The 24959-nt window shown below is 33.5% G+C and overlaps 3 protein-coding genes across 5 annotated transcripts in view; 1 reads left to right on the top strand and 2 right to left on the bottom strand.

The window, feature by feature from the left end:
• Positions 1–24959, top strand: part of LOC147383387 (putative small nuclear ribonucleoprotein F) — a 73308-nt gene that overhangs the window by 7396 nt on the left and 40953 nt on the right. The gene's annotated exons all lie outside the window — the stretch shown is intronic.
• On the bottom strand, positions 40–6146 carry ALG3 (asparagine-linked glycosylation 3). Of its 3 annotated transcripts, XM_086427827.1 has the most exons (13): positions 5777–6138; positions 5632–5666; positions 5341–5478; positions 4490–4558; positions 2921–3078; positions 2774–2840; positions 2608–2661; positions 1854–1942; positions 1400–1516; positions 1159–1292; positions 988–1066; positions 447–503; positions 40–305 (listed from the first exon to the last, which is right to left on the bottom strand). In XM_086427827.1, exons 1-13 carry the CDS (start codon positions 6075–6077, stop codon positions 134–136), a joined length of 1470 nt encoding a protein of 489 aa, XP_086283953.1. In that variant the 5' UTR covers positions 6078–6138; the 3' UTR covers positions 40–133. The 3 variants fall into 3 exon arrangements, with proteins under 3 accessions (XP_086283953.1, XP_086283955.1, XP_086283954.1); XM_086427829.1 differs by lacking the exon at positions 988–1066 and having other exon boundaries at positions 71–305; positions 5777–6146; XM_086427828.1 differs by lacking the exon at positions 40–305 and having other exon boundaries at positions 443–503.
• On the bottom strand, positions 7525–14006 carry LOC147383391 (phosphoribosylaminoimidazole-succinocarboxamide synthase, chloroplastic-like). The gene is made up of 12 exons (XM_086427830.1): positions 13668–14006; positions 13481–13582; positions 13222–13351; positions 11134–11226; positions 10965–11053; positions 10344–10424; positions 9105–9194; positions 8780–8869; positions 8449–8499; positions 8309–8355; positions 7817–7874; positions 7525–7731 (listed from the first exon to the last, which is right to left on the bottom strand). Exons 1-12 carry the CDS (start codon positions 13971–13973, stop codon positions 7675–7677), a joined length of 1194 nt encoding a protein of 397 aa, XP_086283956.1. The 5' UTR covers positions 13974–14006; the 3' UTR covers positions 7525–7674.

Raw genomic sequence — 24959 nt, 5'->3', positions numbered from 1 at the left:
TGTAAGCAAGAAAATGGAAAAATGGAGAAAACAAAAATATTACAAAGTGCCCAAGAATAAGAGATCCATCAAAGTCAAAACTCTTGGGTTGCTCTCTTTCACATTCATTCATGGATAAATAAACATTTGCGTCTCAATCTTGCTTGTTTTGAGTTGATGACTTACTATTAAAATAGGGGTATTCACATGGAGCAATCCATAGACCCCATAATATAGCTAAATGGATACAAAAGAGCAAACAAGATGAATATATATTTGAGGGGTACACATTCCAGCAAATCTCCACCCCTATAAACAAAATTAGTCTGCAAAACACAAAATCAAAGTATCACTTGGAAATCATCATCGATAAAAGCCAATTTTTTTTTATACATATATTAAAAAAAAAGGCAGAAATATCTAATAATTCTATAAAAATAAATAAAAATAATGACGAAGCAGCTTACCGTAGCAGAGTTGGAAAAGGCGTTTTCCAAAGAAGAAACGGTATGCTATAGAAATACCTGCATCCAGTAATTCGCATGAGGAATTCTTTCTATTTTATGTTTTAAATAACATGAAAATGAAAATATTAAATTAGTCTCGGGCAGATTGAATCGACACAATTTACATGAATTTATTCTGGCGGTAAAAAACACATTTTTTTAGTAAGAATTGCCAAAAAAAAAAAAAATCTTTTGAACGTAATTAAGTAGGAGACAGATTGAGTTTGAGCACTCAAACACAAAATGTTCGTCCCTCGCCACATATCTTGACAAATCTCATGTACGGTGTGGGTCCTGACCATAGAATGTGGCCGACCCTAAGAGATTGAAAGCCAACAATCAGGACAAGAAGATGATTTTTAACCATCTGATCTATTAATTTCTATCTGGAGCTTTTACTGGAATTATTTCACTATCTAATCAAACCCAGATATATTGTTTATAGATGGTAATCACCTCAGACTATACAATTACTTGTAAAAGTTTCATTATGAAGACCTACCAAGAATAGAACTGATAATGCAGTGATCTTGCGCATACAATGCCAACGAAGTTTCCAACAAACATAGTTGTCGCAATATCTGAATCGATTTCAAAGCAAGATTTAGACCCCATTCAAAAAATTCATTAAATAGGTAAACTAAACATATACAGCAAGAGAGTTCAAACGTACGTTCTATGCTGAGAATCCGGATGGTTGGGTTCTGATAAATAGCCCGATTAAGAGGGAAGGAACTTGAAAGAGCAGTTCTCAGTTTCATAGAGGCAAGCATAGAACGCAAGAAACAGAGAAGTCCCCCTTCGTGCCTAAAAAAAAAAAGGAAAAAAAAACTTCTTCATTAGGAACTTAACTTCATTATGAAATAATGAAAACGGAAAAAAGAAAAAGAGAGAAATAAGATTTGAATACTTACTTGCACCATCTATAGTGGGCAAAGGCGGCAAGGACAAGAAGGTGAACAATCAACAAGCCAAGTGCAAATTCTTTTGATAGAAAAATCGCTTCGGGAACAAATTTAAAGTTAACAGACCTGACACATCAACACCAAAATGATTATCTAATTAATGCTAGCTCATGTGAAGCATGAACATATAGACAACTATCACAAACCAAGTTAAAGCATTTTCTCATAAAGATTGGTGTACTTGAACAAAGGTCAGCAATAGAGCCATAGTCACGGTTTGGGAATGAGTTCTACGCTAACTAACAAATTAAAGATTTGGAAAGGTTGGAAAGGCAACAACTACACTAACTTCAAAGCATGGGTTGATGATGCCTGGGATAATGATGGATAAGATCACTAATTAGAAGAAATTATGGTGTTCTTACAATGATAATCGGTTAAAGCTTCAAGTTTGAATATATACCAGAAATGGATGAAGACACGTCCAAGATTGAAGGCTCTTGATACATAAGCAATTGGATGTGCTAATAAAAATGGCAATCCCAACAGAATCTGCATAAGAGTTCACCAAAACTTAAGAAACTGTTTGGGAATAGAAACAAATAAATGCCTCAGTTTCTTTCTTTCTTTCTTTCTTTCTTTCTTTTAAGGAGAGAATGTGGCTCTAAGGACATGGTTTTGAGCATGTAACATCATTTCGTAGAAATATATAATAAAGTCATACAAAGCCGTTTCCCATCAAAACGAAATCTTTGTTCCGTCTTGCTTTTCTGCATATTTAGTACTAAATGGACAGAATCACTATTACAAGTGCAACCTAAAACGTTGAGAGAGCTGCTATTGGCATCCCGACTTTTACTCATTACACCCCAGTTAAAAATAAAAAAAATTAGTGAATGGTTGAGAAAAAGTAAAAGCTGGGGTGCCATTAGAAGTGCCGTTTTTTTTTGTGTGCTAGATTTCTATTTTTTGGGTTTAGGATTTTATATGAGCCTAATCATAATTGTAAATAACTACTGGAATGGTTTGAACAAGTGTTATAATATTTTGTAATGTTCAGATTATAATTTGAGCCAAACCTTGGTGTAATAAGTAAAAGTTGGGGTGCCATTAGCAGCTCTCAAAGTTAAACCAGCCTAAACTAGGAACTCTAGATTTTTCTACACGTTCTTTTGCATGATCAGTTATGTCAACAATGACCAAATTACAGTATTGACCTGCAGTAATGCTGCACCTGCTAAGGCCGATATCACCCCACCAATACTCATAGCCTGTACCACAAATAATTCAGAAACAATATTAAAAGGTCAGTAAAGCAATTACAAAGCCTATAACCAAGGAACACATTACTTTGGAAATAAAATCTATTAGAAGTCAAGATACCTTTAGCATGAGTAGCAGTAGGGGAGGAGCATAAAGAAGTACATTCATCTTTATTGACACAGCCCCACTACACGAATAAAGAGAACCAAGTAAGGTCAGCTCTAGTTATGCAACTCAAGTGTGTGGTGAAGGATTTGATGTTACGACCTGAAAATAATCAAACCGAGATGCCATCTTTGGTATGTAAATAAGGCTAGCGCAGCATGGAGCAGTGTCATTGCAAAACAATCATTAAAGAGGCGAAGAACAAAGATGGAATGGACCCTTTTTGACAGACAAAGCAAGGAAAGAGCCCACCATGGAAGCTGCAAGACAGCTCAAGAGCAGTGCAATACAATATAAAAGTGAGGATAAAGGACAACGTCCGATACGATAAAAAGCGAAGGGGCATCTTAAAACCGAAAAAAAACAAATTAAAAAAACCAATGAATGTCATATGATACATAAAATTTCTTCTTACATATCCAAAGAAGACTGTTCACATATACGATAAGGTAGGATATCCAAGAAATAAAAATATTCTTGTACATAAACCATGGGAAAGCAGTATACCATCCATAGGAGCTTCTATCGTACAAATATCTACTATTTCAAGAAAGAAAATCTCACAGATATTTCTGTTTTCCTCTACAGGTATTCTCTAAGTCCGTTGTTGTGGTAAAAAAGATTGGAAAAGATTATGAATGTTCTTTGTAGAATTCCCAATATGAAACTTTTAAATACCAACAAGTGAGCTGGAAGGCCAACCATGCTCCCTAAAAGTGGTGAGGGGAAATCACTTTGGAGTTTTTTATGGGAAACCTAAATGAGAGGGAGAGAGAGAGAGAGATGGTACCTATCTTAATTCTTTGTCTCAAACTTGTCTTTATAATTCCATTGAATGAAGCCAACAGAGTGAAGGCATCGAGTCGAAAAGGTACTTTTTCAGTGAGTTCCCTCGATGAAACTCTTCACTCATCTCTTATCACATACATTCCCATTTCCGTTGTTTGGGCCTCAAAATTCCTTTCTAGAATTGATTTTTTTTTATTTGAACATGTTTGAACAAATTATGAATAATGGATAACATGATTAACCCAAATGGATTATAATTAATTTTTATCAAATGTGCCAAGCTAGTGGCGAATCCTAAAACCATCTTTTGTTGCATTACAATTTGGCTCAAGAAGCTTGAGGGGCATTCTTCCAGGAGTTTGCAATCCTAGATTATGTCAAGATCGGTTTCATAATGGTATAACAATTGGTATACTTCAACCTTAACCATTGTGGCCGCTTGCTTTAGAGACTTCTCCCCTTCACAATATTCAAGAGTATTTGGAAGGAAAGGAACAGGAGAGTTTTTGTTGTGGATGTTGGACCTTTGGGTTATTATGTCATCCATCAAGAACCTCTAGTTTAAATGGTCATCTATTTTCACGGAGTTTTTTACATATTAAAAAATTTCATGGAGTTCAAAGGATTAAATTTGGTGAGGGTTTGCTATAAATAGGAAGAGGTAACTTCACTATTAGTCTTAGAAATCAGAAATTTGAAAAATCCCAGTTTAAACAAGATATATTGAATCATAAAAAGGAAACTTTCATGAGGTTTGCAATAAATTCCTCAACACTGGATTTTAAAAGTCAGCATATAATACAAAATAGATGTTCGAAGAAAACCATCTTATATCTAAATTTCATCGGTACTTCTCTTCAGAAGTCCAAGAAGATTTCATACCACATCAGTCTTTATGTAGATGAATAAGACAATTCCCAGATTTATAACATACAGAACGCCAAAAAGAATCTGCAATGACATGAAAGAAAATAAGTAATGAGTTAGGCCATTAATGGATATATAAAAAAAATAGCAAAATTTGGATAATTTCATGAACCCATACATAAAGCGAAAAATCAGAATAACTTATAATCCAACCATTAACTCAACCAAAGTCTTATTAATCTGCTAAAAAAGACTTGGATATTTTTATTCTCTTTTTATAAATGCGAATCATGATGCAGAAGTGTGTTGTTCAACAGGATTTTATTTTCTTCTAGGCTTATCCTCTGACCGTCAAGAGGTTGTAATTAAATTGGCAGCACAAATTGAAATGTTTTTAATGTTGTAATTCTGTTATTTAACAAGACAAAAAACTTAAAAGGCACCAAAAAAAAAAAAAAATTCGAAATAAGACCTGTCAAATATATACGCCTTACAATGAATAAAGTTACAAAGCCATTTTCACATATTCCCCTTATTAACTTATTTTTTCGATTGATTCTTCTCTACCCCAATAGAAAAGTGTAGAATCAAATTTGAATTTTTTTTTTTTTTTTTACAAGATTAATCCCTTCATACTCTATTTCCATCAAAGTATGCATAAAAATAGCTGCAAGAATACATAAAGAAACACCAATAGTTCCAAATCGCTTTACTTGCACGAACTATCTATCCCGACTTTCTTAACAAAAAAAAAAATTGTTTTTCAACATACATTAACAAAAAACACATGCCCGACAAACCCAATTTCCATATTTTACTAAGATTAACGATATCAAAACAAATTTATCGAGACTTCCATTAATTACCTGGGCTGGGTAGACCTCTCCTCCAGTAACAAACTGAATTGCAGAGTAGATATAAAGAAAGCCAGCTGGATAGACCAGAGGCCCTGTATCTCCTTTCAAATTACTATAATCTCTTTCCCCTTCAAGAAACCCACTTACCTGTTGTTAATCCAAGCGATTTGAGTCGAACCCATATCAGTTTTAAGAGAGATTAAGATCAAAAACACAAAATAAACAAAATCAAAAGTATGGGTTTTTATCTGAAATTGATAAATAAAATTAAAAGCATGGGTTTTTATCTAAAATTGATACCTGTGACATGTATGCATCCCAATCTATCTTTGTATCTAAAACCAACCAAAAATCCATAAAAAAGTTATAAATTTTGACACCAATAATACACACACATATGCACATACAGAGAGAGAAAGAGATTAGTGGGTTGATTTGCTCTTACATGGAACGTAGGTGATGATGAGGAAGATGAAGATGGAATCTATAACGAGTAAAGTAGAAGCGAAGGCAGCTTTGGACATTTTGTAGCTGTTGAGAAACGAAGCCTGTGATCTGTGAGCGGTTTTATCTAAAGCTGCTTTTACTTCCATGGCTTTGGTTTTGGATTTTCTCTCAGAGAAGAGAGAAGAGTGACCTGGTTCTCTGTTTAGACGTCTTTGAAATTGGGTGTAAGACTTCCAGTGCCAGCCATGGTTTTGAAAACCGGTTTTCCGGTTTGGATCAGACAATCCGATCCGAATCATTCCCGGTTGAAAGTTGAAATTAGGGGTGTTCAACCGGGTAACCCGAGCCGAAACTGGAAATCCAGGTTTTGGTCCGGTTCAGGTGTTCAAAAATTTAGTGAAGAGTTCGTCTAGCCATACTAAGGTAGTGAGGATCTCACGCTTACTAAGAGTCCTTGCGCTCACCTTGTGACATCAAAAACATGATCAAATACTTCACACTTGTAGAGGACAAAATTCTATGAACTTTGGAAAAAACAAATTAAAAAATATATATTTTTCATCGTTGAATTTTAATTTTAAAACTTGGATTTAGGTGGAAGTTCAATAACCCGTTCATTTTCAAATCGTTATTATCCAGATTGTTGGCCAATCATCGTTTGTAGTGACAAAACCAACTTTGGTATGGAAGGAAACCAAGGTTATAGGTTGACCATCGTTTGCATTTCGCACCCACTAGCCAAAAATCCCAGCTTTGCCCCTCAGCCCAAGGACCCTCAGTAAGATTAGTCAGCTCTTCTTTAAAAATTTTAAGCCAGTTTGAAACGTATCATCTCTAATATAGATTAAAACGTGGGGGCTAGGCCATTAATATTTTTTTTTTTAAGTTCAACCCTCGGTACTACATGGCTCTACAAGCAATGGAAGGGATGAATGTCGTTGAAAAACAGTCACTATCTCTAATAACCATCAAAATGTTGCACATGTACAACATTTAAATATAACCACTTATGTGAAATGGCATATAAAGATTTGAAGGTGTAACCTGAAGAGCACACTCAGTCGCCCTTACCAGAACAGACCACTTACATACATATAAATCATGTCGTCGAATGCATAACATATGGCCAACAAAGAAATACTTAAAATAAAGACTACCCCACCTATAATAACATCAAAGAAACCAAATAAATACTTAAAATCAAAGGATCGATGCAGATCCGTAGGTGGGGCTTAAACCCAAAAATCAAACTGACCTACCTACTACTTTATTTATTTTTACCTTGTAAACTTCTTAAAGATTGTAGAGGACAAAATTCTATAAACTTTAAAAAAAAATATTCAAAAAATAATAATAATTTCACCATTGAATTTTATTTTTTCACTTGGGTAAAGGACGATATCCCAAACTTCCGCAAACCACGTGCATTGGGTAAGCATGGGAGGAGTTGAATTCATGAACTTTGAACATACCCAAGTCACAGAGCCACCTGAGCGGGGTTTTAACCTTTAATTTGTTATTAAGAAAATTGGGCAACTTAAAAAAACCCTCATCTTCGAATACTAATCGTATGAGTCAAGGTTTCCTCGGAATGGAGCCAAAGCTTATCAGGTTGTGCTCGTGTTCCTTCGAGGATACATACATTTCCTGGGCTGAAGTGTGTTTCTCCTCAAGTGTTTGCTCTGTAAGTAAAATACGTTTGACAAATCTTGAGACACTAAAAAATAAAAAACAATGGCATTGAGATTGAACCATCATAACCCATCCAAATTCCCACTATAAATAAATATATCTAACTTAGAAAAACTGTTTTGGAGGCTTAAAAAAATCCTCATTATTTGTTTAAATAAAAATTAGAACAGATCAATGATAAGTTATAATAAGGCTTGATACTAGTTATAACAATGATAATGCCTGAGAAACATTCCTAGATATCCGGTCATGTACAGGCTCCTGCACAGAGAAACCAATATCAAGTCATCCATACTTGCATGGCAAAGGGGGTTTTCTTTACATGGGAGGGAGACATATACATTACCTCCATTCCTGGTATCTCAAATTTCGACTTTGTGATAGTCTCAAACAGGAAAATGTATCTGCAGAAACAACCAAATTTCTATTATCAATGAAGATCAATATTCTCGGACTAATAGCCCCTAGAGTTGGTTGGTTCCCCACAATTCAATGTAAGAGAAAAAAAGTCGTCCTCGAGTAATGAACTATTGTTATTCCCTCCAAAACCCCAAAGAAAGAATGTATGAATGTATCAGTTTTAAAAGGAGGGCAATCTGATGTTTTCATGGATGCTTTAATTTCAAAATTCAAATAGGAACTAATAAACCAACTGCTACGCGAACTAAAAAAAATCTTGAATAGACCTTGTCTTCAAAGATAACAAAAAATCACAGCATCCCCAATTTATTTTTTTTTCTGTTGAAAAAGTTTACTTTATTGATAAAAAATAAATATGTACAAAAGGCAGTTGAGATGACCAGCCTTGCAACAAAGAACAAAATACTAAAAGACATACCGCCAAGCAAGTTCGCAAACAAGCTCTTCAGGAGCATCAGGGAGGACCTACACATTTTGGCTCACCTAAGTAAGATTTGACAATTCATTCACATATAGAATCCCTAAAGGAAAACATAACCCAAATAGTTTAGGAGTCACCTCGTCTTCGTATGGATTGCAATGATCTTTAAACCACAGCCTCAAGAACTCCTGATCACAATTCATTTGTCAGTAATTTGTTGCAAAACGCAAATCAAGTCAACGGTCAAGGGTTCCGACAAAAAAATTGCCAAGGGTGTGCCCCCTAATTAAGAGAGCAAAAAAACTAAAGCACATAGGAAACACAAAACAAACAAATACAATCATGCAATGGTAAAATAAAATAAAATGACACAATACCCCAACTTCAACCAAACCACACTTCCTACATTCAGCCACAATTCATATTCAAAAAAAGCATAAAACGAGCTACTTAACAGGAAAAACAGACCTTATCAACATTTTCAGGTTCCAGACCACTCTTAAAGCGTTCCTCATAAGAATGTGCAATCCAATATCTGCTTGAATCAGGGGTATGCACCTAAAAATTAACGATAAGAGTATTAAAATAACAATTATAAATAATAAGATTATTGTTTAATCTCAGATAGAGATTTTTTTTTTTTTAGGCAAAAGATTTTAATGAAAAAGGAAAGGAAGAGCAGCCAAAGTGGCCACACAACCAAAATACATGAAGAAAAAAAAAGCAATCCAACAAGACCAACAAAAACTACAAACAAGGTGCTACATAGTCAGGTAGAGATATTATAACTAACCTCATCTATCAAAAGAATGGTGCCATCAGATGCTTTTCCAAACTCATACTTTGTGTCAACTAATAGCAGACCATGTTCTAAAGCTACTTGCTGCACTTACAAAAGATTGACAAAAGGTAGTAAAGTTGATCAGAGATACCATTAAAGCTATCTTGCTGCATAAAATGGAAGCAAAAAAATGTATACCATACGATAAATAAATAAATCAATACTCACTCAAGATGGAAATATAATTGTGTGTACAATTATATTTTCATTCTTTTCCTCCTAACCATGTTTTATTTTATTTTTTTCTAGATCTGAAGACAGTGAACAATCGAAGTGTGCAAACTTCAATTGCATCATCGAGCTATTAAAAGATTCCTTATTGTAAATTGGTAGTGAAAGCTGCAACTAGGAAGGGTTTGGGAAGTACGTAGAGGAGGTGCTTAAAAGAACTTCTCCTTTGCCCTAAGAAAAGCAGCACACTCTAGAAGCTACAGCTTTGTTCACTTTGACTAACACAATTAAATAACAATGAGTTTTGAACCCTGGTTAGCAATTCGGAATATGGCAAAAATTCGATACATGAAAAATCCAGGTTCTATTCGATTTTGGATTGCAAAAATTCTGGTCAAAAATTTGATAAATAGAAAATATGCAGAACATATGCTTTATATGTGTATTATCCGTCTCATTTCAAAAATTCAAAAATAAAAAATTCAGTAATATGATAGTGATGTTAATAATGTGATGGTGATGATGATACAGTTGTGAAGGTAATAATGATGGTGGTGATAATGAGGGCATTGAGGTTATTGTTCCATCGATTTGAAAAATTAAGGTACAATCTCAAATAAATGTAGAGGGCCATGTCATTATTTTTTTAAAGACAAAAGGGACATTTGTCACCCAAAAGGGTGGATTCCTCCAAAATTTTGAAGCATGGTGGCTTCAAAGTCAACTCGTGTTACACCTCACAACTTACAAGTTTACACTTTGCAACAAAAAACAAGTTACAGTAGAATTTTTTTCAATCGAGTTTTATAAAAATTCATAAAAGTCATAAAAAAACGTGTTTTATTACTTTTTAACTTAAAATACGTGAATTATTCAGAATAGTTCAATAATCCGGAGAATAATACTTTCATTGAAAAAAACAAAAAATTCATGGATTTTTCAAGAATTAAATGGGAGATTGCTAACAAGGTTCTGAACTATTAAATTTGAAAGACAGTACAGGGAACAATGGTTAATCACCTGTCCATATTCAAATAAGCTCAATGCTTTTCTACTTGCTTCATGATATTCGGCTTGCGTCATTAAGCCGCTTTCAACTATCTGCACACAACAAATGTATTACATACAAACCAACTAGTTCGGCAGTGAAATTAAGATGGAAGCGACAAGACTCAATATAATTAACAATCAGGGAGAACTAATCACACTAGATCAGTTCCCCTTAAAATGGTATTCTATTTATTTATTTTTTGATAAGTTAAAATGGTATTCTATTTAACCCAATACAGGACCAGAAAATATCTGGATTTTCTCATTTTCTCAAGTTTTAGAACTTTTGCTGCCAATACATGCATTTCCTATACATCGTGCTTTAAAATATTTGTATGCATTCATATAATCCCATGATTTAAATTGTAAAATAAGTATAAATATGTATCCTATTGGCCTGTCTTCATTAAAAGTTAATATTTGAAATGGAATATTACCAATATCCAGAATTCCATGTTGAAAACCAACCCTATGCCAATAGTAATGAAAGCCATCATTAAAGGTATATGTAGTAGCATATCTTCCTATACCTTCATTAGAAATCAAAACTAGGATTAAACAGAAATAAGGAAGATAAACATGAGAACAAACCTCACTGGGAGTTACTGGAACATCATGATCTGCAGCCTTAGTTGTTGGTGTGATTATATTTGCAGGTAGCTTTTGGTTTTTTACAAAGCCTACAATATATTTACCAATCATTTGATAGGCAAAAAATAGCTACAACAAAAGACTATATTAAATAAATTGGTCAACTCACCATCTGGAAGAACATTGCCACAATAATTTCTGACGCCTTTGTTGTAGACTGTCCAAAGCGATGTATCGGTACTTCCAGTCACAAAACCTCTAACTACAAATAAGCGTCAAATCTTAATAGATTGAATTAATATAGAACTGATTAGTGAGTTAGAATGCAACAATGTGATTAGACAACAAATGGTACCAGAACTTGTACATGTAATCGGAAAAAACACCCACTCACTCTATTTGTTGGATGAGCGTACAGAAGGGTTTTGATCATTTAAAACATTGTCAATTAACCATACATGAAATACCTAGACACCTTTACATGGGAACATTCTTTTGCTTCCTCTATAAGTAAGATGATGAAGCTGAAACCACATTCTTTTGCATTATCTTTTCTCTTCCTGTATCTGGTCTTACTACATTCCCTTCTTCAGTTGGATCGGATATTCCCTAATTTGATTTTATCTCTTTTTCTCAGGTGGACCCATAATATTTTCTCCAATAGAAAAAGATACTTGTGGGCTATTCTTCCCTTTGCAGTGTGTTGAGGGATTTAAAAAGAGAGAAACAGAAGGGTGCTCCAGGGGGGAGGAAAAGACTCCTTAGAAGGATATTCTAGACATTTTGGGATTACTATTTTTTTTGTATAAGCTGAGCAAAGACTTCAAATAAGTGTTTTTTTGAAGATGTCTTCAAGTGGGATGCGCTTTGTTGTGTTTAGTTCAATAGAGAATTGTTTTTGTAGGGTGTTCGGCTGATGTAGATAGGCTTACCAACACTTATCTCAATGCCTATGATCGAGTTAATAAGTGTCGAAGAAAGAAATCAACAACATTAACAGAGTCAAATAATTCAAAACCAAATCAACTTGATCCAATCTTTGACCGATCCTCAAGACCCAGTCCAACTTCTCTTAGGACTCTTTCTTTTATTGAGTTTCTATTTTTTAAGTTGCTTGCGTAGTCCTAGTTAGTTTTTATTTCAATTTTAGAAAGCTTCTTTTCCAAATTAGTTTCTAATTTGTTTTATGTTTCTATTATTTTCTAAAATTCATTTTTATTCTTTAGGTTATAATTAGAAGTCTTTTTAGATATTCAAATTGAATTCTAATAGGATTAGAAGATTAGTAATATGTTATAGATAGATTGGGAAGTTACTCTTTAGTATTTTAGAAGGTTTCTAAATTGTTATGAAGGATTTATCTATATAAGGAGTTTCAATAAACAAATTCAGTAAATTAGTTTTTTTTTTTTTTTTAAGATTTCTCCTATTTCTTTGTTTTTTTTTTTTTCCTTTTTGAGCATAAGAACCTGATATTGATTTTTAATTTTAGTGTTTTCGATTGATTTCCATCAATCTCAAACCTACATTAAAGTTTCTAGTCTGTTTTGCTCGACGTAGAAATTCTTCATTACTCCTAATTCTTGGGATTTCACAGAACCAGATTTTAACATAAACTAGATTTGTGTGTTCCACCCTACATCATCAACCTTTGTTGTTTACTTCCTTTTCTTGTAAGAGGCTGATTAATCAGCCTCTATCTTCTTACCTTGAATAAAATCTTTTACTTATCAAAAAAAAATAAAAATAATTATTAGCATAGGAAGGTCGAGATGACCATACCATAAGAAAGGCTACAAGAAGGAAACAAGAACATTAAGAGTTACCCAATCCCATCTACCAACAAAATCCCCGGAAAACACCCCTCTAGTTCCAATGAAAATCGAGCTCCAGTGGAATAAGAGTCCCAAAGCATCAATGAGAATCTCATGGACGTCTCTCATTTGCCTCGAAGACCCTTGCATTCCTTTCCTTTTACACCCCCCAACAAACCACAAATGGAACAAGAGCTGAATTGCAGGACAAGAGGTGCTCATCCAGCCCCAGATTTTTGGGATAAGGTATTGATTATGTTGATTAAATATAACTATATAAAATCTAATCCATTTTGTGGTATAAAAAAAGTCTGAATTGTGTCATTGATTCGAAGGAAACATTTGAAATTTATTAATAAAGGGTTAAAAATAATAATAAATGTACCAAATAAAATTCTACCAAGCCAAATAAATTTTAAATTTTTGCATCCCAAATAACTCACCGACAAACTCAACTGGAAAAACTGAACATTTCTTCGCGATAGTAACATTTTTATCAGGAGCCGCAACAATGGCATTCGGAGTTATGTGCTGAGTATTATTAAACCACCATAAACTCGTCTCATTAAGAACCTAAAAGTCCGAAAACCCAAATTAAAACACATTAATGGATATTTGATTTCTTGTTATACTGTTAAAATCTCCATTAATTACAACTTCGTCAGATAATTGTAACAAAAAGGGGTTAAAAGAAAGAAAAACCTGGCCTTTGAAGGGAATACTAGCAAGAATTCGATCGAAAGCGCTTTGTCGATCAGTGGTGACTAAAACAATATAATCTCCAGCATCGTAAACATCTCTCACCTACAAATTTCAATCTGAAAAATCAAGACCTCATCTATAAAAAAAAGAGTATTTTTTGGTAAAAAATAAGGGTAAAGTTATCTACCTTGCCTCGGGTCTTGGATTTGATACCATGGACAGTCTTATGGAGATTAGTTTCAGAAAGACAGTTAGATAGGGAAGATCGAACAGCACGTAAGACATCTTCTCTTCGATCACTGTTGGTGAGGAGATCCAGAGATGGTTGTTGTATCGAACTAGCTGAGAGACAAGTTTTGGTTGTTGTTGTTGTTGAGAGATTGATCTTTAATTTTGTTCTTGATTTGCAGAGAGAGAATGCGGGGAAAGAGGAAAGGAGAGAGATTTCGTTGAAGGTTTTGTTAGGGTTTAAGCCTAGAACGAGCTGAGCCATGGCTTAGCCCAAGTTCGAACACAGAGTGTTTTTAGCGTTTAAATCGCGAAACGATGTACTTGTGAGATGAATAGGAATCTCGATGAAGTAGTTGTGGGCCCGTACTAAATGTATGATATGTTAAAGGGACGGTGGTGATGTTGTTGTTAATCACATGTTGATTAATGTCTATCGGATCCTTCGTTTGATGAATTATGTGAAATTAGGTTGAAACAGTTGCTCATCGATTATTTGGAAAAAAGGGAAAAAAGACAAATCATAAAAATTATTCACATTTTATTTATGAGTCGTGCTAGAGTGACATTGAAATTTACATCATTTCATACATTGTAGACGTGAATATTTCTTCGCGATATTAACATTTTTATAAGGAACGGCAACATTGACATTCGGGGAGATCGGAGTTAAACCACCGTAAACTTGTACCATTAAAAACTTATAAGTCAGAAAAATCAAATAAAAACACATTAATGGATATTTAATTTTAAAGGCAGATTTAGAGTGGGGGTTGTGGGGGCAATTGTAATTGCCTCCACAACTAGTTTTTTCACTCTTAGTTCTCCCCACAACAAGATTTATACTCTTGATTGCCTTCATATGAGCAAAATCATGACTTTACCCCTATTTGATTTTTTGTTAGGCTGTTAAGATTAGGGGTGCATGTTGGATTGGATAAATCTGAGGATTGAACCAATCCGAAGCCTTTTGGATTGGATTGGTTCGGATTGTGTATGGTTTCGTTCGAGTATGGATGGTAAAAAAAAAACATTGATTGATTCGATTCGATTCCAAATTAGGGGTATAATAGAATTGACCCAATCCGAGAATTGAATCAATTTTTATATTTATTATAATATATATATATATATATATATATATATATATATATATATAAATAAAATATAATCTTAAAAGACAAAAGATAAAAGCATTCAAGCAATACTCAATGCATTTCTTAGTTCTTTAAATAAAACCTAGCCGTTCATCTCCCTCACCTTGCCACTCGTCACCTTTCTTAGTTTCTTTAATTTATTTTTTAATTTTTTTATGATTTTCATTTTTAATGTGTTATGCGTGATGTTTTGTTTATATTAATACTTTGTTTATACGTGTTATGTGTTATGCATGATGCTTTGTTTAATATTTATTTTGCTTAATTTTAAGTTTTAACTATTGTAATTTTTCTATTGAAGATAATAACTATGAGAACCGATAATCGATCTGAACCAAGATTGGTTTGGATTGATTCGGTTCTATAGGATAATTAGATTGGTCCAATGCCAAATTTGTAGAACCGATCATGTTGGTTTAGGTCTGATTTTACCACAAATCTGAACCATGTGCACCCCTAATTAAGACGTTGAAGATGATATTAAAAAAAAAAAAACCAGCCACTTTTACAAGATATTGAAGATGATAGGTTTAAGATGAGATCGATAGGTTACAAAATTGTTACCCTGGAAATTAACAACTTGAAGATGAAAAAAAATTTAGGATAAAACCTTCAACCTTAAGTTTTTCTCTCTCTCCACCTTTAGACATCAAGAGCAAGATAGGATTTTTGAAGAAGGAGAACTCGAGTAGCTTGGGATAGGAAATCAAGGGAATTTTATAACACATTGAAGACGTTGGATTAAAAATGAGATTGAATAAGTTAAACTAGGGCTGCATCTTAATTCAGTTTGATGTCAAATTGGAAACGAATCAACATAAGTCAGTTCCACTAAATAAGAATCGGCACCAAACCAAATTCCATTAGAATCAAACCAAACTAGAGTCTATTTGATTTGGTTCTATGGGTTGCCAGTATTCTATAAATTATAAGTAACATTTTTTTAATGAAAAAACAAACTTATAATAAACATGAAATTTCATAAAATAAATCGCTAATCTATCCATAAAAAATCATTAATATATGTTTTTTTGCATAAGGAGTTGGTTTTTTGTTTGGCTCGGTTCTATACAAAATTGATATGAGAATCGAAATAAATTGTCCAATTTTCCATTTTCGTAACTTGGAACCAAACCACAACTTAGCCCAAATCGAAACAAACCACCCCAAAGCAATCGGTTCTCTTGAATCAGATCAAGTTGCACCCCTGGGTTAAACACAATTTATCCTATAAGTTAACAATTTTATTATCGAGATTCTTGGCCAATCACCGTTTGTAGTGGCAAAATCAAGTGTGGCCAAATGGGCCCACACTTGCTTTTTGATTATGGGTGAGAAGTGTGATGGCTACGTGACCAACAACCTTAACTCCACCTAAAGAATTTAAGGAGGCAATCCAAATCAGTGATGGGCATATCTTTTTGAGGTTTTGTCCTTTCATGTAGTCCACGTGAAGATCAATTATATGCAACATTCCAAAGAGCTAAAGCAATCATAGCCGTTGATTATTATGATGTCATGGTGTAAATAAATAACTAAATGGGTAGATCACAGCCATTGACCAGTCCCATTTCTCGATTTATACAATGAAGTTTTCCATCAACAAATATATAACCAAGAAATCCATCGTTGAGAAGGGAGAATAATTTTAGGGATTCCCCAAATACTGATTCTTCAAAAATAAATACTGATCTCTAGGATTTTTTTCTTTCTTTCTTTTTTATGGATATCTTTGTCACCTTTGCCTTAACTACAAAGAACAGAGAACACTCGAAAGAAGGAACTCCAACCCTACCGAATAATTATAATAAGAAGAACAATGATTTTCTGACGCTCCCATCATAGAATCATAAATTATTTGTCTCGGGATACATATAATCATAAATCTTCTCTTGTGTATCTCGAGAAAAATGATCTAAGATTCTGTGAGAAGATCGTATGTCGGGGGGGGGGGGTAGATTATCACGACTTTAATAATAATAATTCCTAAAATTTTCAAAAACCCTTAATGAAAGAAAAAATAAATAAATAAGTGAGGTGCATTTAACAACTTCTGGAAATTAGAAGAGCCAATCATAAAAGAAATTAAAAAAATTTGTCAAGATAAAGTGAGAAGGACCCATTCAATTTTTTAAAATAAGAATTTTTTAAGAGAAATAACAAACCTACAACAAGAACATATCGAATTTTGTTATTATAAAAGAAAATAAGAACTAAAATAATTGCCAAAATAAAGAAAAGTGTGATTTAAAAACAATGTTTATAAACATGGTTGCTATTGCCGCACCAACTTTTACTAACGTTGCACCAACCATGTGCATTTTTCTTTCGTGATTCATATAGGAATTGGTATGACAGTAATAAAAATTGGTGTGGCAATAGTAGTCATCTTCATAAAACCATGTGTATTTTTTTTTTTTTTTTCTTCTAGTGAATAACAATTTTCATTAATTTACTTTGAAAATCCATAAAAGAAATGATGTCTATTTGAAGGGAAATATAAGATATCTTCTTTGTTTTCTTTTTTTGTGAGAACTTCTATTGCCACCCTAACTTTTACTATCCCATTTTTTTTTTCATTCCACAGTTAACCATTAAGCAGCCCCACCCTAAAAAAATAGAGATTACTAAGCACACACACTATTTATAGATTATTGACCAATATAGTTATCAACAACACCAAACCTTCACTAAAACTAAATAAAATAAAAACCCACAAAATAAAATACAAACATCCAAATTTAATAATAATAATTACCAACATTCCCATTATATCCCCCAAATTCTTCTTCAAAGTTCAAATCAAAGAAACCCAACATGTCCTCTCTCAAACTTCATAAACTATAATCAAACAATCCCCATAAAACCATAAATTACAAATAAAAAAAGAAAAATAAGGAGTGACAGATAAATATTTTTTATTAAAAAAAAAAAAAAAAACTAACTTCTGCAACGAGTAATGGCGCTGCAACCGCGGTTGTACGGGTTGGCTTCAGCACCAGGTTTGCAGTTGTAGTAAGAAGCGCCACGTTGAGAGCAAGGCACAGTGTTACTCTTCAGCGCTTCGTAGCTTATATACTGACTTGTTGCTAAAATACGCCGGTTGATCTCAGAGTCCATTTCGAATTCGTTGCCACCTAGGCACTCCGCTATGGACCCTTGACAAGTTGAATTCCTAGGGATCCAACCCAATTGGTGGTCCACCTTAGCATCAACGGTGGATGATCTGATGATCAAAGTAGTGATGAAGATGGTGAAGATCACGAGGAGGGTAGAAGAATAGTTGGTCGACATCGTTGGGTTGTTTAAGCGAAGCTCTTCCCTCTCTCTCTCTCTTCTTCTCAGGTTGGGTGTTATAGGATAGTGAGGGGTAGGAAATGACATTTGTTTGGTATATATTTACGAAAATGCCACTTGACGCAGTGCTTCGAGAAGGCCCACCTACCGTTTTGACTTTATAGATATAAAGAATTTAAAGAAAGAAAGTAAAACTGATATAAGGAGATGCTACTTCTGTATTTGGGAGTAGAGAGAGAGATCAGATGCTTCACACTACACCTAATAGCCTACATTTAATAGGCCATTGAGTCATCAATGTGGGGATTTGATGTGGACCACCTCTCTGATGGTGATTGGTTCTTACAAATCAGACTTGCCCATTCTCAAAGAATTACTAATGTCAGAAATTTTTGGGAAAATTACTTAAAAAGAGTAAAAACAAAAATTAATCAATTATTATTTTTCAACAAATAAAAAAAAAAAACGATTTAAAGAAAATGTTGGAATGACACAAAAGAGACAAAAATGATATGGTGGCGCGCATATAACTACATATGCTTTTTACTCGTATCTCGCAAGAAGTGTCTACAGTTCATCATTTTGTCATTGTTGTGTCTCTGTTTGTGTCACCCCAATACAACTCTTTTTTAATTGCTGGACTATTTAGCGTTTTGTTCTCTCCTACGTCTTCTAACTACTTTCATGTGTTTGGCCAAGGTAATATGCATTGTTAAAAGAAACAATTTCCTTACAACTTTGTGAGATTTCAAATCTTACTAAGAGTCATTGAACCATGGTTTTAATACACGATTTCGTGTCTCATCTCGTCTCATCCATGCAAGATACCGAGTCATCTCAGACAAAATTTTCAATTTTTGAGATGTCTTGGACAAAAAATTGAAAAATGTACGTGAGGTTTTAAATCTGGTTTGAAAAATCGACTTGTCTGTCCGTTTCATCCATGTGTAATACCAAGATGACTCAGATGATACGTCTTGATCTCATATGAGTTTTGAAACGATGCCTTGAACTCAAATGGATTACCAAATTGACAATCTAATATCATAGTCTTATAGATTCCATGAAAAAACTCAGATTCAATAATAATAATAATAATAAAATGATTTTTGAATTTGATCCAAGGTATTTGATTACTTGTATCCACTAGATATAAGCTCTTAAAAAAAGAGTTTAAATATAATAATTATAAATCATTCTGAAGATAATGCTATTATCAATGGACGCAAATCACCAATCAAACTCATCTTTCGCATGTAAATTCATTCATCAAGGGATGGACCACATATCCATACAGTTAGTGGGGGTCAAAAATGCCATGTGGCATAAAATGAGGTGTCACTTGACCTTGGTAAGGTACGGGACACTCTTCTAGATCCCTACTCAACATCAAATACTTACAAACCATGTTTGAATTTTAAATTCAAATTGAAAATAATGAAATGTAGGTAACATATATTATATTCAGAAATATCGACTATTATAACTTGTAGAATGACTTTTAACAGGTTAGATTTATTTTCTAAAAATAAAATAGGGCCCAATGGTTTTGATTATAATGTCCCCTATTTATATAATACAATGATTATTCAAACCACAGTCCTTAACCATGTAGGAGAAGAATTAGTAAAACATTGATGATCATGAGAATCAATGAAGGACAGACAAAAAGATTATTTATTTATTTTATTTTATTTTATACTTTAAATTTGAAAGGTGGCGACTGTTTCTAGTGTTAGGTGAGGTTTGGTTTGATCTTTAGTATGATCAGTAATAAATATTTTCTAAATAAGAAAATGTATAAGTGAAGAAGGGTACTTCATCATTTATAAACAAAGTTGTTGGTTACTTTGTTAAATGGACATTGATTGGATGAACATCAATTGAGAATAATAAAGAAATAGAACGACTAAAAGCCAACATCTTCTCTTTGGACCTGTTCCGATGTCCAGTTCAATTCCAAGAGACCGTTCATTAAACTAAACAAATAAGTGTTGAAAGATTATAATTGATAAAATTATATAAATTTTGAATTTAAGTATTGAGGAAGCTACCCGTTTACGTATCTGAATTATACTGATCTGGTTAAAAAAGCAAAATGAAATTACTGTTTATTTTTTTAAAACTACAATTTTTTTTTCTCAAATTTACTTCCTACAATGTATCCAAACAATGCTTACATATCCCGTTAAGTTAAATTATGGGTGTTCTTCAATTTTTGAAGGGTAATTTAGACATGTCCTTTTGGATTTTGGTTAATTTTAAGATCTCTTGTGTTCTATGGAAAACTAGAGACTAACTTGGCCAGAATCTTTTTTGAGCGACTAATAGAAAATGGTCTGAATACCCTCGAATTTATCCTTAATTTTACTAAGAACTGATAATTTTCTCTCAAACACCTGTCATCTTCAATCTCTAAGATAAAAAGAAAAATTATACACCTTTGTTTTCAACCTCAATATTCTATCTCCTTTAAATCTTGAGAATAAAGTTGAATTTTTGAAAAGAAAAATCTAACAATGGACTTTTGACAAGAAAAAAAACGCTAATTTGAACAAAAGGTTGAACATGGGGTTGAGGTAAAAAAAAAACTACTGTAAAAATTTAGGGCCTGATTGATTCAGCTGCTAGAATCTGCTGTCAGCTTCTGCTGTCAGAATCTGCTGTTAGAATCTGCTGTCAGAATCTGAAATACTGAAAAACTTGCTTGATAGAGCTTTTTAAAAGTGCTGTGCTGTCAGAATCTGCTGTCAGAATCTGGTAATTACTGCTTGATACAGCTTCAAGAATTTGCTGTATTAGGGTAAAATGACCAAAATACCCTTAAGGTTGATAATGCACCCAGAATACATTAAAAATTACCAGAATACCCCTATAATTATATAATTACACTAAATATATATAAATATAATAAAATTATATAAAAATTAAAATAATTATTATTTTAATTTTAAAATGTCTACAAAAATTATAGAAAAATATAATTCTACAGAAATTTCGGCAGCATCTCCTCTGAAAAATGGACATATGAAATTTTCCTGATAAACAAAATACCTGCATAATATGCAATCCAAAATTCACATTGTACATAGCATTGGTTATTATATTTTGCATATGTATGCACCAGTAAAATAAGAGTTAATGATAGAGGCCAAACAAACAGACCAGAAAAACTGTTAGCAACCACTTGGTTGGCAAAGTATAGTAAGAGTCTGTGATGATGGGCATTACTTAGTACAAACTATGTTTGGGATCTTGAAGGAAAAAGTCACTGATTGTAAAACATTATGTATTGTCTCTCTATGTAACACATCTGCCCAACTCAACTTTACTAGAATGCTATACCTTCTAGATGAGAATCCAACAAAGGTTTGGCTCAAATTATTATCTCAACACCAAGGATATGGGAGACCACAATATCTAATCCCATCTTCTTTTCCTTAAATAATACTTGATATAAATTATTTTTTTATTGACATAGATGAATGCAACTAGAAACAACAGATCACTAAGGATGTTAATGCATCATATCTCATCCAAAATTCAATCGAATCTAATAGATATTTTTCGATTTGGATTGAGTTTTTAGGATGATCTCTTTAAAGTTGTTAATGAATCAAATCGTACCTAATATAAATGTTTTTTGTTTCTCTTGACATTATTCTTTTAGGATTACCCCCACCCAAAAAATAAACAATCTGGCTAATGAACCCTGTAGAGAGAACACGCCATGAATCAACACAAATTTCAAACTATTTGGAGCAGATGTTAAGATGCTATGATCAAACCATTTCAAATGCACAGTTCGAACCAGCTTGCATATCTCTTGACAGTGCCAAATATTGATCAAGCACATGAAGATTCAACTTTCCAAAGGAGGCAATTTCCATGAATATAGATATGTCAAACCAATGTTTAAAAAACCAAACCAATGATTGGACCAAATATTTTTCAAATTGGTCAAACCCTAGTTAAATTCAATTGAACCGATGTATGTTTATTAAAAACTTGAAATATGTATCCATTTTTCCTAAAATAACTTAATTTGTATTCGTAAAGGATAATACTAACAAGAACTAACAGTTCATTAGCCTGAACGATTTTGTTATAAAATCCAATCAACCAGTTTGGTCCGGTTTTTAAAGCATTGTGTCAAACTTAAAAATAATTTACCGATATCATCCCCCAATGCACCCACCCCTTCCTTTTAGAGGAAATGATCAGAAAGACCCCAACTTTCCAATTGACGAGCATGCATGTGAATATTACACATTTTACTATATTTGCTTCATTAATCCATTTGAGAATGGGAATTGCCAATTGATAAGTCTCAAATGTTAGAAGAAAAGCAAAGCCAGCAAATGGAGGACAGTACATTCTACATTTTTCAAAGTGTTTGGAGAGTGGGGATAGAAGAGCTCTCACGGTTGTGGTGTTTTTTTATAGGTAAAGATAATTTCATTAGAACGAACAGAGGTCGAGATGACCAACCGGAAAACAAAGAACACAACCTATCAAAAGAGGCAAGATAACCCCAAAAATGGCCCAACCAACCGGGACTGCCCCAATTCTAAATTACAAACCCTCTCCACCTAACAAGGAAATCTTCAGAAAAAATACCCCTAATTTCTTTAAACCGTTTACACCAAACAAAAAGAAATAATAGTAAGGCTAAGATCTCCACTAGCACCTCCTGATTATCCCTTTCTTTATCGTCGAACACACGTTGATTCATTTCCTTCTAAATGCTCCAACACACCACAAAAGGTAAAAAACCCCCAACGAGTTCATTTTGCCTTGATAAAATACCTACCCCAAAGTAGCCAACTATCAGCCATGAAAATCTAAAATCTGCCCTAAAAATTACCAATCAAGATAATGTGTATTTGGACATCCAAGAAGACAGATCTACAAAAGTACTCATTGAATTTATGGGTCCAAAAGCCATGATAAGATTTTTCATCCTGTAACGCTGTTCTTAGTCTAATGGGAAGTCAATGAAACACAAAAACCCAACGAATTTAAACAGAATCAAAACATAAAATAAAAAAGTAGAGATTAAATGAGAGAGATTAAATGATCATGCAAGCCAGAAAAAATGAGAGAGATTAAAGTCAAGATTTACATCTTGAACATTTTAATCGCTCATAAATAGCCCTAAAAATGAACACAAAAACATCCAAAATTTGGAATGGAAGAATATCGTATTTGGGTACACCCGATCATTTGGAATGGTGAATAAAAATAAATAACAAAAATAAGCAAAAATGTCTGTTAATCGAACAAGAAATTGGTGAATATTATTTTTTTCTATTATAATTTTTTAATAACAATCTAACAAGAAATTGAAAATTACAAAAACCATAATAGAAAGTTTTCTGTTAATCGAACATTCAAGTTGGAATTTCGTAAAAAATCGAAATCCATAACAGAGAGAGAGAGAAAGAGAGAGAGAACTCACAGGTCTTCAGTTGCTGTGCGAATGAATCGAAAGCCGATCGGAAAAGGGGCAAAGGAGAGATTGAGTTCACGTTCGGAAAACTGATCGGCGTTGTCGTCAGTTTAACCAAGACAACGTCTTCGTTGTCGTCGATGGTAAACGGCCGGAAAACTGATCGGCGTCGTAGAGGTGGGTCACCGTTAGCTGTCGGAATCGATGAGAGAGAGAGTGTGTGTGATATGGATCGAACACAGTCGAAGTTATAATCGCGGACTGAACGTGTAAATTTGATAAATGATGAGGGGTATATTTGTCATTTCACTACGACGCGTTAAAACGCAGCTGCGCGAAACGGCTCACATGTGCTTTTCAAAACTCCGTTTTTTTTTTTTCAAATTTGCGTTTACAGCTTCAAAACGCCGCGTTTAGAAGTGATATCAAGCACGCGAAATTTCGTAAAATCTCGCTTTTTGACGCAAACGCCGGTAAAGCCGCGTTTAGAAGCGCAATCAATCGGCCCCTTAAGAGTTCAAAGATGATAAATTTTTAGTAGAAAAATCAAGATGTTTTAGCCAAAGAGGTCTACAATCATGGAATTTAATTCATTTTTGTTTCTCTCGTGGTAGGGCACAGTCTTTGGGGGTTGTTGTTGTTTTTAAGATACGAGGGGGGTATCTCAACATTTGCCATAACTGAGAGGGGTACATCTAAATAAACCACCCAATGTTAAAAATGCAAATGTCAACTTGCCTCCATTTTTCTTTCATTTTACTAGTATTAGTTTGATAAGTACTCCATCCTTCTCCATGTCAAATAAGTCGGTAGATCTCATTTAAAATGTCTATATTCGAAAATTTAAAATTGGGTTGATCTAGTAAACCATTTTATATGTTATCTCTCAACTTTCCTCCATCTTTCTTTCATTTTACAGCTATTAATTTGTATTGTATTTCATGCTTCTCCGTATCAAATAAGTTGGCAAGTATGGAATGCTTTAGATCCAAAAATTCAACTTGAAGATGATTGGACTTTTGTTTTTTTTTTGTTTTTAATCAATGAGTCATGTTGATGACCACTTCCTTTATATGCATGCTAGGAAAGATTATTAAGAAAAGTCATTCGATGTGAAATTCGTTAATCTAAGCAAAGACCACTATTATTATCTTGAGTGTGGATCGTATGCACCTAATGCGGAGGATTGAAACCCTCCTCACACACATCAATACACGTCCCATAAGTCATAATTCAAAAAGATATTTTAGACACTAATTCTTGGATTATGACTTCTGTGGCGTGTGGGAAGAAGGTTTCAATCCTCCACCCTGGGTGTATGCGATCTAGACTATATTATCTTTTA

The sequence above is a fragment of the Akebia trifoliata genome, chromosome 16, assembly GCF_017979445.1.
Source record: "Akebia trifoliata isolate Shusen 1 chromosome 16, ASM1797944v1, whole genome shotgun sequence".
In the NCBI taxonomy this organism is placed as follows: Eukaryota; Viridiplantae; Streptophyta; class Magnoliopsida; order Ranunculales; family Lardizabalaceae; genus Akebia; species Akebia trifoliata.
Note: the sequence above shows the minus strand (reverse complement) of the source record. Positions and strands in the feature narration are given on the sequence as shown.

Excerpts from the sequence above, each read along its gene's own strand:
- ALG3 (XM_086427827.1), bottom strand. The coding sequence starts at position 6,077 with ATGATTCGGATCGGATTGTCTGATCCAAACCGGAAAACCGGTTTTCAA. Across the intron at positions 1,293-1,399 it reads GCCCACTATAGATGGTGCAA|GCACGAAGGGGGACTTCTCT; the intron begins GTAAGTATTCAA and ends TTTTTTTTTTAG. Across the intron at positions 306-446 it reads CCTTTTCCAACTCTGCTACG|ACTAATTTTGTTTATAGGGG; the intron begins GTAAGCTGCTTC and ends TGTGTTTTGCAG.
- LOC147383391 (XM_086427830.1), bottom strand. The coding sequence starts at position 13,973 with ATGGCTCAGCTCGTTCTAGGCTTAAACCCTAACAAAACCTTCAACGAA. Across the intron at positions 11,054-11,133 it reads TGGCAATGTTCTTCCAGATG|GCTTTGTAAAAAACCAAAAG; the intron begins GTGAGTTGACCA and ends AATATATTGTAG. Across the intron at positions 7,732-7,816 it reads TTGAGATACCAGGAATGGAG|GAGCCTGTACATGACCGGAT; the intron begins GTAATGTATATG and ends TTCTCTGTGCAG.